Here is a 17,012-nt window from a genome sequence, read left to right on the forward strand (position 1 = left end):
ATAACTGCTGTGAATAAAATAAAAATGTGCAGTACAAAGCCTACGTGATACCTGTAATTATACCTGCATTTTGCTGAATAAATGGTCACAGAAAAATGGAACAAGTAAACGTCGTTAAACCAGATTGTTCTATGAAACATCTCAAATCGATTTGTTTCCTTGACGTCCTGAGGGAAAACTTTCTATCTACCAAATACCTCCCATTCCCTCATAATGATTAAAAAATACCTTCAGGCCATCAATCCATCTGGAAACCCGTTCAACAGTAGTGAACTACCCTCCTCAAACTCTCCACACCCAGCAGAGTAGTGCAAAAACCTTTACCACCTGTTGTGGATTTCAACTCCTCAATTTCCCTCAGTAACCTTGAATCCTGTTCCTAACTGCATATTAATTCAGTTCTTTCACAAAGATTTATCTGAACTGGCATTCTGCTTTTGCTAAAAGACTGTTCTACCAACTCACAAGCTGTAGCATGGGTGGGGAATTCTCCAGTACTTTAAACACTGAAGGGTATAAATAATGTAGATGGAAGCATACAATTTGACTTGGACTGTGTGCACAAAGTGGCATAGGCAAAGGAAAAGTGACTGCATACCCGGTTTGCTTGATGCTTTAAATTTATCAATTTATTTATTTATTTTAATTCCCACTTACAATCTGATCACCTATTTTGCATCTGTTAACATAAAAATGTTTTGGTATTGAGGATCACCGACTTTTCTAAATTGCTTGCCGTATTCCCTACCTGAAAAACCTGATATCAATTCAGTGTTTATAAAAGTTCGTAAGCAATCACTTCTGATCTGACTTCAAATGGTGTAATTTGTAATGAGTAGTGAAGCGCTCAAAAACGTGATCCTGTCCTGCAGGATCCATTAAAAGCACTCAAAAACACTCGAAAGCCATCGCAGCTTGTCAAGGTTGTGGAAGCGATCTTCTGTGTTCAGAGGTGATCATTAGTAACTGGAAGCACTTGGGAATTCACGGGAATATGGGGCCTTCACTAACACTGCGGAAAAACAAGGGACGCTTGACCAGGAGGTGGTGCAGTAAAGAAATAGTCAACAATCTAAGCAACAAGTAAATGTGGCACCATTGAGAAGTAACAGTGCAGTGGAATTAAATTTAAAAGTATGTAACAAAATAAAAAAGGTAGCAACTCACCAAGGCTCCATGACAGCACCTTCCAAACACACAACCTCTGCCACCTAGAAGGACTAGGGCAGTAGATTCCTGGAAACACCACCACATGCAAGTCCTTCTCCATTCCACACACCATCCTGACTCGCCATTCGTTCACTGAGTCAAAATCGTGGAGCTCCCTCCCTAACAGCCCCTGTCTACTTGGCTGCTATTCTTGAGTACCTGATCACTGAGATCCAAGAGCTGGCGGGTGATGTGGCCAGGACAATAAGATAACCCGCATTAGCCTCCACCACCTGCAGCTCACCGTCAGCAATGACAAGGAGCTCAGCAAGCAGCCAGGAAGAGTTACCATAGCCCAGGACAGGGTTCTTCCCAACATCCAGGTGGTGCCTGCCCAGGCAAACCACACATCCCAGCAAGGTTTATGCCTGAAAGTGAAATATCAGAAAAAGGTAAAAAGATAACGTGAATAGTTTTTTTTAAAGAAAACAATATATCGCTCAATGCATGGCAACAATCTTGAGATACACCCAACCCGCCCCAGACTTTTACAGATCCCACTTCCTCTGCTGTAAGCCAGTAACACCCAGAACCCAACACTGATGGCCTGGAGCCTTCCCCTTCCCCTCGGGTCTGCCACAAATGTACCTACATGGGACTGTGTGTCAACCCACAGCCCTTCTTTCCCCCTCTCTCTCCCCCCCATCTCTCTACCCCTCCTTCGCACCTCTCCTCTCTACCCCTCCCTCCTTCCTCTCTACCCCTCACTCCCTCCTTCTCTAGTTCTACCCCTCTCTCTCTCTACCCCTCCTTTTCTCTCTCTACTCCCTCTCTCTATTTACCCCTCCCGCTCCTTCCTTCTTTCTCTTTACCCCTCCCTCCCCCTCTCTCTTCCCCACTCCCTCTCCCTACCCGTCCTTCCCACCCCCCTCTCTACCACTCCCTCCCTCCCTGCTTCTACCCCTCTCTCTCCATACCCCTCGCTCCCTCTCTCTCCATACCTCTCCCTCTCCCTCCCTCTCTCTCTCCACCCCTCCTTCCCCCTCCCTCTCTCTTTACTTCCCCCCTCTCTCTGTCTAACCCTCCCTCACCATCTCTCGCTACCCCTCCCACTCTCCCCCTCATCCCACTTCCCCGGGCAAGATAGGGGGTTGTAGAGGGGGTGGGGGGGGGTGGGCTTATAGAGGGAGGGGTTGTAGGTGGGGCATTGTAAGGGGGACCATTGTGGGGTTTGTGGTGGGGTATAGGAGGATTGTGGAGGGTTTGTGGGGGTGTTCTGAGGGAGGGCTGCAGAGAAGGGGTTGGACGGGGTTGTATGGGGGTGGGGCTGGAGTAGTTGTATGGTGGGGGGGCCCGGTGTTTGAAGGGGGGTTGTAGAAGGGGTGGAGGGGATGTAGAGAGGCATGGAGAGGTTGTAGAGGGGTTTTAGAGTTGGTAGGAGGGCGGGGGGTGTCAGGGATAGGAGGGGGTTGGGGTGAGATGATTGTGGGTAGTGGGTGGCGGGTCTTGGGTGCTTGTGTGGTATGGGGTGTGGGCTAGGACAGGGGTGACGGGTTAGAGGGTGTGGGCAGTGGGGCATGGGTGGGGGAGTTTGGGGTTGAAGAGAGGTGGCCAGGGGTACTGGATGGTGGGATTGGAGGGGGTATTTGTGCAGTAAGGGGGTGGGGCTAGGACGTGGGTGCGTGGATTGGAGGGGGTGGGCAGTGGGGCACAAGGGGATAGAGGGGGTTGTGTGCAGAGAGGGTTGGGTGCAGGGGCAGTGGGTAGGGGTGGCAGCTAGGATGGAGGGTGGGGTTAGATCGCGGGTTTGTTGTAGTTGGGCATAGGAGAATTGGGGGATTGGCTCGAAGTGGGGGGGTGAGTTGTCCCACTACTCTTGAAATTAGTCCATATCTGGTACCTCTATCTGAAAAAGGCTTTTAAAAATTCTGTTTTAATTCTAAACACCAAAATAATTCAGCTGCCTTTAAATTCAGAGCCGTCCGCGTGCATGTGCAGGTGTAAATGGATAGAAAAGTTTTTATTTTTGCCCCCATTCTGCCTGTTAACAAATTGTAACCATTTATTCAATTCTAAAGTATAAGGTCCTAATTATATGTGAATTATACCTAATATTTATATTCCACCTAACTATATCTCTATACACCGTAAGACTGGAAATTGTGAGGCAGACTACCAGGCTGGCCAACACTAATTGCTGGTACGTGCACTTAACAGAGACAAATTTGCAAATACGGGCTGCATGAGGGACTTAGTTAATTTACAACAACAATTTCTACCTGTGAGTGCTTAAACAGGCCGGCACTTGCTGTGACCACACTTTGGAGCTAGCTGATCACTGATCCATGAGGATTTAACACCAATGATGTCAGGTGAACAGTTGCTGTTTGCAATTGATGTGCTTTCAGGTCAGTTCCTTCATTTGATTAGTTTCAGATTTCAATTGATCATTTAAAAATCACTTCAAACACAGAAGTTTGCAAATGAGTGCAACTTAACACATTTATGCACAGAATTCTTTCAAAGATTTTCGGTAGTATTGGACAGTTTGCATCTATTTTTCCTGTTGTTTCTTATCTATGACTGTACGGTAGCAATGTATAAAATTGCATTCTTATCTTCCGACTAGGCACTTTACAGCCTTCTGGACTTAACATTGAGTTCAACAACTTCAGATCATGAACTCTGTCCTCCATTCCCACCCCCTTTCCGATCCCCCTTATTCCAATCATTTATAATTTTTTAAATATATTTTTCTTTTCCCACCTATTTCCATTATTTGTAAATGTATTTCCAACCATTGTTTTATCTCCACCTTTTAGCCTATTTGATCCCTTCCCTCCATTAGGGCTATCTGTCACTTGCTCATCCTTTCTACCCTCAATGTCACCATTAGCACATTTCTTAGCTAATATCACCACCATCAACACCCCTTTGTCCTTTTGTCTATGACATCTTTGGCAATCTCTTCTTCGCCTCTACCTATCACTGGCCCTCTATCCAGCTCCACCTGTCCCACCCTCCTCAACCAGCTTATATTTCACTTCATTTCTATATTTCCTTAGTTCTGATGAAGAGTCTTACAGACTCGAAATGTTAACTATGTTAACAGATACTGACAGATGCTGTCAGACCTGCTGAGCTTTTCCAGCTATTTTTGTTTTTGTTTCAGATTTCCAGCATTTGCAGTACATTGCTTTTAGCATTCCTCCTACCCTCCCTGAAATGGTTTCAGTACCTTGGTGACCAAGCAGTAGAGGATATGTGCATGATCCCTGGTGCCTTAGAGAACTCAGCTTTCATTGTCATTTGAAAACAAATGCTAAATATAGTTTTGGACTTTTCCAGCTTTGAGTTTTCCAAATGCACATCTTTAATTGTCTGTGTCAGGAACAGAATGTTGCTCCCTTACATATTTTATAAGCATGTTAAAAATAAAATTGCCAGAATAAATCTTTAAAAGCATTGGTTGATTTAGAAATGGAAATTGATTTATATTATCGTGTTCCTTTCAAAGTTTAATCCGCTCAACGAGAAAAACATTGGGGAGAATTTTCTCCCCGTCAGGCGAGCTGGTCAGAAGCGGACACAGGCGGGCGAGGAGCCGATCGCCACCCACAATCGGCTGCATGCTGACATTTTATGTGGGCGGGCCAATTAAGGCCCACCCAGTATTTTGCACACCTGGAAGTGCTCAGTGCTACCTGTATGGGCGGGGGGAGGAGGAAGAGTCTGGGCCTGCGCTTTTTCATGCATGCGCGCAAAAGAGCACAGAAATCTCCCTGAGGCCGCTCTGTGCCTCAGAGAGATTAAGTCAAAAGATTTTTAAAATAAAAAAAATAAAATTATTCAGACATGCCCCCTCATGTGACAGCATCACATGAGCTGGGACATGTTTATGAATTTCAATAAAAAAATTTATTTAACTTAATTTAATTTATTTAATTTAATAAACCCTTCATGAAACCTCACCCCGCCCGTGGATGAGGTTTCATGAGAAATGCGAAGGCCGCCTTGGCTCTTCACCTGCCCGCCAGCCTTAAGGTTGAGGGACAGCCCTGACAATCACTTTAATTAGTTAATTAATGGCATTAACAGGCTCCTGACAGTTCGGCGGGCACGCAGCGGACTCCAGTGCGCGCCCGCCGAACTGAAGATCGGAATGACGCGCGGTGACCTGGGGCCAACATCACCGTGCATCATTTTACGTGTCAGCATGCGGGGCCTGCCCCCACACGCCAAATGGAAGATTCTGGCCATTGGGTGTCTTCAAATTTAACTTAGCAAGGCTATCAAAATTTGGAAAAAAATGCTGCCAAGTTGTAAGATAGTGAGAATGTGTTTTTAAACAATAACCCCGAGCTCTAGAGTTTCCCACAAGAGGAAGCATCCTTACCACATTCACCCATTCAAGACCATTCAGGATCTTGTATGTTTCAATCAAGTTGTCTCTTACTCTTCTAAACTCCAATGGATACAAGTCTAGCCTGTCCCAACCTTTCCTCATAAGAAAATCTATCCATTCCGGGTATTAGTCTATTAAACCTTCTCTGAAATGCTTACAACACATTTTCTTCCTCCCTGAAATAAGGAGACCAATACTGTACACTGTAGTCCAGATGTTGTCTCACCACTCATTGCATCTTACCAACTAGAATAAGACCCATTTATGCCTACTCTCTGTTTCCTGTTAGCTAGCCAATCTCCTATCCATGCCAATATAACACCCCCTGCACCATGAGCTTTTTTTTTCCGCAATATCTTTTGATGTGGCACCTTATCAAATGCCTTCTGGAAATCTAAGTACATTACATCCACAGGTTCCCCATTATCCACAGCACATGTTGCTTCTTTAAAGAACTCCAATAAATTGGTTAACCATGATTTCCCTTTAACAAAACCATGTTAACTCTGCCTGATTACTTTGAATTTATCTAAGTGCCCTGCTATAACAGCTTTAATAAAAACTTCTAACATTTTCCCTATGACAGATGTTAAGCTAGCTGGCCTGTAGTTTCCTGCTTTCTGTCTCCCTTCCTTTTCCAGTCTAAAAACCAATGCATTAACTATCTCACTAGCTACTTATTTTAAGACCCTAGGACGAAGTCCACCAGGATCTGCGGACTTGTCAGCCTACAGTTCCAATAGTTTGCTCAGTACCACTTCCCTGGTGATTATAATTTTCTTGAGTTCCTCCCTCCCTTCTAATTCCAGATATACAGCTATTTCTGAGATGTCACCTATACAGACTAGAGTGAAGACCAATACAAAATACTTGTTAAATTAATCTGCTTTTTCCTTATTTTCCATTATGAATTCCTCAGACACACTTTCTATGGGACCAACATTCACTTTGATAACTTTTTAATTTTTTTAAATAGCTATACAAACTCTTATTATCCGTCTTTATATTTCTAGCTAACTTTTTCTCAAACTCTAATTTTTCCCTTCTTATTAATGTTTTAGTCACTCATTTCTGCTTTTATATATTCTGTCCAACCTTCTGACCTGCCACCCAACTTTGTATAATCATATGCTTTTACTTTAAGTTTGATACTATCTTTTTAACTTTTTTAGTTGAGGGCCCTTCCTTGGAATTTTTCTTTCGCGTTGAAATGTATCTATTCTGTGTATTCTTCAAGCACCTGCCACTGCATCTCTATTGAGCTATCCCTTAACCTAGTTTGCCAGTTTATTTTATCTAGCTCTACTTTCATGCCTTCATAATTGCCCTTATTTAAGTTTAAAATACTAGTTTTAGATCCGCTCTTCTCTACCTCAAACTAACTGTAAAACTCAATCATATTTTATTTGCTGCTACCTAGAGGCAGCTTCACTATGAGGTCATTAATGAATCCTATCTTGTTGCACAATACTAGATCTAGTATAGCCCGCTCCCTGGTTGGCTCCAGAATGTGCTGTTCTAATAAACTATCCCAAAAATATTCTATGGGCAGAATTGCCTGGTCCTGTTGGTGGCTGGCATCATGGTGGGCAGGTGGGGAGAATTTGGCGTGAGGGACAGAAATCGGTTTCACGCCAGCATGAAAACACAGCGGGATCATCCGATGGTGTCTACCATGGCAGAATGCAAATCCAGCTGGAGGCCAGCATGAACATGATTTGCATCATGCTAATGAGATGCAAACTAAGGCTTGACCGGAATCATCCCCCACGCCCGATTTACCGTTATGCTGGCAAAAAAACATGCCGGCCCAGAACAAGCCTGGACAAGTATTACATGCAGAAGTCAGGACTTAATTTTAGGGCAAAACAAAAACAGAATTACCTGGAAAAACTCAGCAGGTCTGGCAGCATCGGTGGAGAAGAAAAGAGTTGACATTTCGAGTCCTCATGACCCTTCAACAGAATGTTTTGGATTTCCAGCATCCGCAGTTTTTTTGTTCTTATCTTTAGGGCCTTGTTCAAATTGCAGACACCAGAAGATGATGCTGAAGTCCTACAGCTACTGGACCCTGAAGGAACACTTGCATCACATGTTGGGTGGATCCTCATGCACATGGCTCCACCGCAAAGCAGCTCTTGGAAGGTGGGATGTCTCCATTGCTGCTTCAGGCCTGTTTCAGAACTTCACAACCATGGCCATGGGCTCACACCATCTTCCATGACCTCCATTGATGCTTTGGGACTGCTTTGGAAGATCAGTTTTGCCTCTGATGACTTCAGCCTGTGTCCTGTGGAGAGTTGAGACCTTGAGGGCTTTTGGCTGTCCTCCTGTGGGCCAGCTGCTCCCTCTGTGGTGACAGAGGGTGAGGCTGAGTGTGTCACTGGCACAGGGGACTTGGAGGGAGTGGGCAGCCCCTGAGATTCCTGAGTGGATGACCCAGGGGTGTCCAGCTGCTGTTGCTCCTCCCTTCGGGTCCCTGAGGGTCTCAAACTGACTCTTTGAGGGGATTAGGGTGCCCCGTTTCCCCCTTGCATTGCCACTGCAGGAACTCACCTGTGGCTGCTGTGATGATGTGCATGCCTACACTCATCTACTTGTTCTCCTGGTCCAGGGTCTCCATGACGTCTGTCATCCTTCTCCTGGAGACCACCATACATGCACACGTGGGCACCACTTCATCCAGAGAGCAGGCAGTACTCCTCTGACTCAAGTGCCTACTCTGTTGAGGACTTTCAGTAGCTCTGCATGATATCCCTCACCTTCTGCTTACTCTCCATGATGAGTTAGAAGGCCAAATCCAGAGGCTCATCGTCTGACTCGGATCTCCATAGATACCTTTTCGCCAGGTGTCCTCCGAATGCCGGGGAGCTTGGATCCTGCTGCAAACATATGTCCATGAAGTGATCACCAGATTGTGAACCCAAGCCTGCTGTAGATCTAAGTCTCATCTAGGTGTGTGTCACTGCACTGCTGGAGAGCATGGGTGAGCGGGTTTTCAATGGTGCTGCCCTCAGGGTCCTCATCCAAGGTGCTCTTAGCGCGGGGATTGGTGTCAAGGTTGCCTGATGGTGATGTGTCAGATGTGGCTAGGACAGAAAGTGGTAATTATTAGTGTTTGGTAGCCACGTTGAACACAGAACGGTGGACTCAGAGAAGCATTGAGAGAGGAATGGTGTGGTGCAGGATCCGACTGTTCGCCGCCAATCTCACCGTCACCGCACGAATGGTCCACACCCTCTCCAGCCAGCTCCAACACATGTCTCTCAAATGAAGTAAGGGCCCTGATGTCCAGCAGTCCACCCCCTCCTGACTGGGAACTCTCCCAGTGATTGTGCGCAACCTTGACCTGCATAAAGATAGATGGAGAGAGCGTGAGCAAAGTACATGCCAGGCTTGCATATGTGCTGAGTGGATAAGGAGGCTACCTCCAGATGAGATGAGAAAGTGTGTGTGAGAGAGTGAGCGGTGATGTCCCTTGAGCTGGCAGCGAATGAGATGTATATGAATGTATAATGGACTTGTGAGTGGATGAGTTAAGAGTGCTAAGATGATTGACTTATTCTGGCAGCACAGATGAAACCATTCATCCTTTTTCTGCGCTGGATGGCCAACCTCTTGTGTGCAGTGTTGGCACTGACCACCTCTGCCACTGCTTCCCAAGCCGACTGATGAGACTGATAGGCCTTCTTCGGCCAGAGCGAGTGTAGAGGACATCGCAGTGTGTGTCCACGGCATCCAGAAGGCATCTCAGGGATGCGTCACTGAATCGGGGGGCCTGCACTCTTCTTGACTTTTGGGACCATGTCTTCACTAAAACAGTCCTGGGCTGCAAACATTGAGAAGTGTGTGCCTGGCTGCTGTTTAAATATGGTGGCCAGAGTGGGGAAACAGTGAGGTAACAGCATGGAGGGCAAATTGGAAGCCATCTGCCAGCAATCTGGCGTGTTTCCCATGAATGCATTATTAATGAAGTGGGCGGGACGAACTGGGAGGGGGATGATATGGCACAAAAACCTACCATTGTAATCGATGGGTAAAATGTCTTTTTCACGCCTGCTAGCTCACTTAGTGCAAATTTGGCATGATTCCGCCCTATGACTTTCTCATCTTGGCTACCTTTCCCCATCTGATTTTTTTTAAAAGCATTTTTGTAGATTAAAATCCTTATCGGCTGATTTACACTTTGATTTGTGCTCTCTGTCCCTGTCTGTCATGATCTCTTTATCATTTCCATAATAATATCTTCCTTCCTTGCCTTGTATCTAATCTTTGATTTACCGCATCTTCCAAATTTGATCTCTCACCCCCCATTTAGCTCAAAACTCTCTCTACTTCCCTTGTTATGCAGCTCACTGGAACACTGGTCCCAGAACGGTTCAGGTGTAGACCATCCCACTGGTACAGTCCCCACTTTCCCCGGTACTGGTGCCAGTGCCCCACAAACCAGAACCCACTTTTCTTACACCAGTCTTTGGTGTCTCTAATTTTGTTTACACAATACCAATTTGCATGTGGCTCAGGTAATAATCCAGAAATTATTACCTTCGAGGTTCTGCTTTTTAATTTAGTGCCTAGCTCCTGCTCTGCTAACCTCTTTTCTTGCCTTACCTGTGTCATTGGTACATACATGGGCCATGACTGTTGGATCTAGATCCCCTCCACTGCAAGCTCCTTTCTAGCCCTGAGCATTTATCCTGAACCCTGGCACCATGCAGCCATCTGGACTTGTGTTCTCGACTGAAATGAACAGTGTCTATCCCCCTAAATATGCTGTATCCTATTACAATCACATTCCTCTTCATTTCCCCGACTTGAATGACATTGCAATGAACCTGATGTACCTGACAGGTTTCTTACTTGAAACTGATAACGTTATTACAGAGCTCTCTTTCAAGCCACATGCATGAGCCAGGTCCACGACTAAAAAGCTCCGCCCCTAAGATTGCCTGTGCTTAGGGCTCATTCGTCAGAACAATCACGTGACGCCTAAAGGCAATAAGAAAGGTTATAGCTACAACCACTACAGGCATCCTTCACTATTTTGTGCTGGTCAGTCCATTCATCCACCTTGCAATCGTTCACCTCATTTACACAGATAGCAAGCATCTCATACCTGTTGGACAAAGCCTGGGGCTGAAGGTCCTCCATCACTACATGCTAGTTCCCTTTACCTGCCTGAGTCGCAGCCACACCCTCCTGTCATTGACCATTGACCAACTCTAAAGTTCTGCCTAGCCTATGTGGAGTGACTCCTCCTGGAACAAAGTGTCCAGGTAATTCCCCCCTCCCTGATGCTCCACAATGTCTGCAATTCAGACTCCAGCTCAGCAATTCGGAGCCGAGTTGTTGAAGCTGCAGACACTTTCTACAGATATAGTTGTCCAGGATTCCGGTGTGTTCCACAAATTCCTAAATGCTGCAGCCATGGCACACCACCAGCCCTGCTATTTCTGTCCAACCTTATTTATTTAATTAGTCTGTTAGTTAATAATTTACACAAAGTAATAGGAAGTTGCACTAGTTTAGATATAAGGAAGAAAGCTTGCCAATCATTGGAGGCAGAAGAAAAATTGAAAAAGGAGCACCTCTTTTCCCCGTCTACCCCGATTTCCCATGTGAACCAAATTCCCAACACCTCACTCAACCTATGTCTCACTCAGGTGTAGTCTTGTGTCCATGCACCCATTTCTGTATTTCAGTATGTCAGCTGCAGGGTGGGGGTGAGATGTTTAAAATGACGTCGGAGTGCTGGTCTCCCGGTCTGACATGGGAAGCGTCCTCCATGCATCGGCTGGGCTTCAGCGGCTTCAGCAGTCGACCTCAGAATATTGGCCTTAATAGGTCCTTTAGTTGTCTTAATTGGCTACCACTGCTTGCCAGTGAGTAACTGTCTTTCTACCAACCAGGTAATTCAAAAATGGTTGGCAAACTGGCATGGGAGTTACAGGCCTGTCTTGCATCCGTTTAAAAATTATATATATTACATATATTAACTGCAGCAACAGTTGTCCTGGGGCTATACTTTCAGTAACATTGACCAGATGAATGAAGCAGAGACTATTATTCAACATCAGAAGTGTAGTTTTAGTAAGATATTGCCAAGAATGTCACGAGAAATAAGTGACTTTAAAGCACTAGTGTGTATTAATGTAATTTTGATTGCACTTCTTGTTTAGGAAACTGTTATCTCTAAGACACATTAAATTAATGTAGAAATGGTTCCTATTTTAGAAATAATGTATGCTTGCTAAATTTTATTTAAGTGAAAAACCTGCTGTTCCAGCGTAGGAGCTGTTAGTGGGTTCAAGCTCCTCTTGCATTTTTAGAGCTAGAAATAAAGGCCATAATTTTGCTGACATGTTGTTTCAAGTCTCCGAATAACTTCATCCTTTGGATAATTAACACTTAGAACTTTTAATGTCAGGAGATAAATTGGCTATTAAGGTGAATATACTTTTAACATCCATTCCATTATGCTTCAGGAATAGCCCTGATTTTTAGTGTCCAAGTTTATTTGTAAAAAAAAGAGGTGATTTGCAGCATTTTAATTTTTTGACAATTTTATATATTTTATATGATGTATAGTTAATAACTGAGATGTTTATATTTGCTTAATTAATCTTAATGCATTTGAGCATTAGCTCCATTTGTGCCTACAATACAATTCCTAGGGACACAACAGCTCATGTTATATAGTTTTAACACTGTTTATCTTTATGTATTGTTTCACTTGAAAATTACCTATATTGACTGTAAACCTCTGAACAAACACTTGCGCTAGTTTTTCAGTTATATATGGATAACTGGATACAAGTAAGACGAGATATATCATCAATTGTGCAAGAAAGGTCAAATCATTAGCCACAACATTTGAAATCTTAAAATTTAATCTAAAAGAATGTCATTTATTCTCATAATTCTACAAATGTGTTGCATTTGCCAGGAGAAGTCAAATTGTCTTCAAAATAATTGGCCATAGAATGAATGGTGCACAGCCATGCTAGGTTAATAATGGGATTATTCATACTATAGCAACCTTGCCACACTTGACACACAAAAACACATTAATGGTTGGACATATGCTTGTCCATTTCTTTCCCATTTTTATGCTTATAGTCCTTTGACTTTTTTTAAACAAAAAGCAAAAATTAACTTTTGGAGCTAGTTTTTTGGCAAAATATTTCTGCTTCCCAAGATGGTTTGGGAGGGAGAAGTTGGGGACCAGATCATGTTGTGCAACACAGACTGACTGGCAAAGTTATCTGAAGAGAACATATTTTTGTCAAACCTATATTCCTTTGCTATGTTCAGTGTAATGTGGTTTGATTCCAGGATGCCTAGGGAAATATAATATTTTTATGAGAGAAATCTGACTGTGTGCCTATGTTTGTACAGATATGTATTAATTGAGATCCAACTTTGAATCACTTCAGCACTTGAAAGCTTTGTGGTTGAATGTTGCAATACAAAGTCTGCAAGAGCAGTCAATTTAAGATTGTTTTTCATTCTTTCAAACTAGTAGTATTACTGTGGTAAATTGGAGTACCATGTACCTTTAAGAGAATGCAAGTGGACTAACCATGTGACATTATTGACCAATCAATGTACAGCACAGGCTACTTGTTAGTTGTAAGTCAAGAGCTGGAGGTTGTTGTGGGAGCATGCAAGGATTTAGTGTTCTGCCTTGTGTTGCAATAAACAATCAGTTTGTTCATATGTCTGTCTCTCCATTATTGATAATAAGCATCAGCTCACAAATGTATATGAAGGCATGCAATTTGAGTTTACTTGACTAGTGAACTCATAGATTCAAGACATAAAAATTACACAATATACAATATAAAAACTATCCATTCAGTCCTACCAGTCCTTTCTCCCATTTATGCTCTACTCGGCTTTCCTCCCATCATTCCATGTCTAACTCAACCAGCATAATTCCTCTATTCCCTTCGCCCTCATATGCTTATCCAGCTTTTTCTTAAATGCATCTGTGCAATTCATCAACCACTCCCTGTGCAAGTGAGTGCACGCTTTCTCACCACTCTTTGGGGAAGGACATTTCTCCTGCATTCCCCACTGGGTGACAATCTTTTATTGATGGCTTCTAATTTTGCTTTTCCCCACACTTTTTCAAAACCTTCCATCATTTTAAAGACCCATGTTTGGGTCACCCTTCTGCCTCCTCTTTTCAAGAGAAAAGAAACCCAGCCTATTCATCCTTTCCTAATGGGTATAACTTTGCATTTCTGGTACTCTCTCTCTAAATCTTTTTTGCACCCTTTCCAGTGCCTTTAGTATCCATTTTATGACATCTGACCAGAATTGTAGAGAGTTGAGCAGAATTCTACATGGTACTAAATGGGAAATGCTCAGCATATCATAGTGAGAAACAGCACTAGGAGGGAGCACTAACACTCTGACCCTAATAAGTCTAGCAAAGTTGCTTGGGGAGGCAACAATTTACAAATTGGGAGCATGCATCATTGTAACCACATTTATCATATGGAAGGGAAATACTAATCGCATGATTTTCTAGGGGAAGTCACCAGCTTAACCATGCCTACACTCTCTACAGCCAATGGTTTTCAAGGGTCTCTGATCAATCAGCAATGTGTAATGATTCTGAATAGTTGAAGACCATCCTATTTTGTGAGAACAGAACTGATGGGTTGAAAGTACATTGAGAACTGTGCATTCGGGAGCAGTATGAATAATCTGCTGTAATGGATATTTGAGTGAATTGGCTTCAGCTTGTTCTGGTCCCTTCCAAGAACTAATTGTGTAAACTAGATTTTGGATCTGAGCCATGCATACAGGGTCGCAACAGCACGCATCTGTAATTAACTCATTCATTTGAGAATTGAATGTACACATCTTTCATATTCATGTAATCTATTCATTACTTTACCCTATCTCACGGCAGCACTGTAACAGTTAAATTTCTCATATTGTTTTTAATATAGAAATAGGCCAGGGTGAGAAGTTTGTCACAGTTGACATTCTTTCATCTCTGGTTAAAGCAGGAGTATGTCATGCATATTGATATTCAGAACTTATCTTGGTAGATTTCTTAAATCTCTCATCTTGTGGCTGTCTTCCCAGGTCTTGCACCAGCTTCCTTTACAATATCTCGTCAAGCTTGACAAGCCACACTTCACTTTGTCATATAGATGCCATGTTCTCTTCCTGAATCACAGTCTCAGGAGCTTGGTCATTAAGGCAGCACTTTCTTCTGCCTTATTACTGCAACAAAATTACTCAGAAATTTATCATGTACTATTTCTGTGTCTTAAGTGGCTGCTTAGCACTTTCAACAAATACTGGGACAGGATTATTACAACTAATATTTATTGAGGGCCCTCTCTATGTGATCGATATAGCACACTAATTAGGGTAAAATTATGAATTCTGGAGTGCACTTATAACATTGAAACAACATAAGGCTTTAGTTAACCATTGATGTTTTATTGTTAGGCTGTGGTATATGATGTTAAAATAATGTTTCATTACACTATCTGCAAAATGCATTGGAATCTGAATAATCTCATTATGTTTAGTGATCAGTCACTTATAACAATAAAAATATCCATTACTGCTGTCCATTTGAGTTCTGGCCACATCTAAAAGGACAAGGCAACAGACAGATGGGAACAATACCACCTGGAAGTTCCCCTCCAAGCCACACACCATCCTGACTTGGAAATATATCGCCATTCCTTCACTGTTGCTGGGTCAAAATCCTGGAACTCCTTCCCTAACAGCACTGTGAGTGCCCCTACGCCACATGGATTGCAGCGGTACAATAAGGCAACTCACCACCACCTTCTCAAGGGCAATTAGGGATGGGCAATAAATGCTAGCCTAGCCAGTGATGACCACATCCCATGAACAAATAAAAAAAGTATGTTGATATACAACCAGTATAAGCATGACTATAGAAATATGACTAGGTCGTAGAAGTTCTGTATACTTAGTCATTGAAAACATAAAATGCTGTTCTGTTTTATGTCTTTTTATAAAAATAAATTTTTCTCCTCCACTAGGTACTGGACACCTAGAATTTACATGTCCTGTGAATCATTTTGACTGCACTGGTACAAGACGATGTATTCACATGAGCAAACTCTGCAATGGCATAAATGACTGTCTGGATGGACTTGATGAAGGATCTCATTGCCGAGGTAAGGTTGCAATAAAATCCTGTTGTACCCTTTGAGACTAAATTTATTGCCTGACTGTTATAGTCAAGCATGTTTAAACAAATGAACATGATACTGTACATTTATTTTACTTGGCCCATGTGCTAAATGTGGCAATTTATATTATGTAAAGATGTTTACAATTAAACTTATGAACATTTTTGTATCTCTCACCAGCTGCTCTTCATGTTTGCCTTTGCTAAAAACAAATTTCTTCAACTATAATAATAGAAAACACAAGATGACATTTTTGATGTCAGGTGACCAGTAGAATTTATTTTTCTTGCCTGGGTACTGGAAAGGCTCAAGCCCCAGACTTAACCCTATCTGGAACAAGCAGGCTGGGAGATATTCCCAAAGCAGTCTCATGAACTGTTACCTCCCAATAAAACTCCAGGAAGTATGACTAATGGGAAACAAAGCAGCAGGTTAGCATGGATTCAACTTCATGGAAAATTATGAAAAAACTGAAAAGAAAGGAGAGCCCAGGAGAGGCTATTAAAGACCCCAGAACACAAAATAGGACAGGGTGTTTGGAAAGGGCTAGGAATCTAACTTCAAGCACATCTGATAAAGGGACGACAATGAGAAAGGGGACGGGAAATACAGAACTGAAGGTGTTGTATCTGAATGCACGCAGTATACGTAATAAGGTAAACGAGCTAGTGGCGCAGATTGAAATTGGTAGGTATGATGTGGTGGGCATCGCGGAGACATGGCTGCAAGGAGATCAGGACTGGGAGCTAAATATCCAAGGATATACATCCTATCGAAAAGATAGGCAGGTTGGCAGAGGGGGTGGAGTTGCTTTGTTAGTAAGGAATGAAATTAAATCTATAGCAAGAAATGACGTAGGGTCAGATGATGTAGAATGTGTGGGTAGTGTTGAGGAACCGCAAAGGTAAAAACACCATAATGGGAGTTATGTACAGGCCTCCGAACAGTAGTCAGGATGTGGGGCACAAGATACACCAGGAGATAGAAAAGGCATGTAAGAAAGGCAAGGTTACAGTGATCATGGGGGATTTCAAAATGCAGGTAGACTGGGAAAATCAGGTTGGTAGTGGATCCCAAAAAGAGGAATTTGTGGAATGTCTACGAGATGGCTTTTTCGAGCAGCTTGTGGTGGGGCCCAAAACAAAAACAGAATTACCTGGAAAAACTCAGCAGGTCTGGCAGCATCGGCGGAGAAGAAAAGAGTTGACGTTTCGAGTCCTCATGACCCTTCGACAGAACTTGCGTTCGAGTCCAAGAAA

The 17,012-nt window shown here is 43.1% G+C and overlaps 1 protein-coding gene across 1 annotated transcript in view; it reads left to right on the top strand.

The window, feature by feature from the left end:
* Nucleotides 1-17,012, top strand: part of LOC121284946 (low-density lipoprotein receptor-related protein 1-like) — a 1,922,347-nt gene that overhangs the window by 546,018 nt on the left and 1,359,317 nt on the right. Inside the window, exon 3 of the mRNA XM_041200912.1 lies at nt 15,601-15,738. Within this exon, the coding sequence (XP_041056846.1) occupies nt 15,601-15,738 (138 nt within the window). The remainder of the gene's footprint in view (nt 1-15,600; nt 15,739-17,012) is intronic.

This window comes from Carcharodon carcharias, chromosome 12 (assembly GCF_017639515.1).
Source record: "Carcharodon carcharias isolate sCarCar2 chromosome 12, sCarCar2.pri, whole genome shotgun sequence".
NCBI classification, from domain to species: Eukaryota; Metazoa; Chordata; class Chondrichthyes; order Lamniformes; family Lamnidae; genus Carcharodon; species Carcharodon carcharias.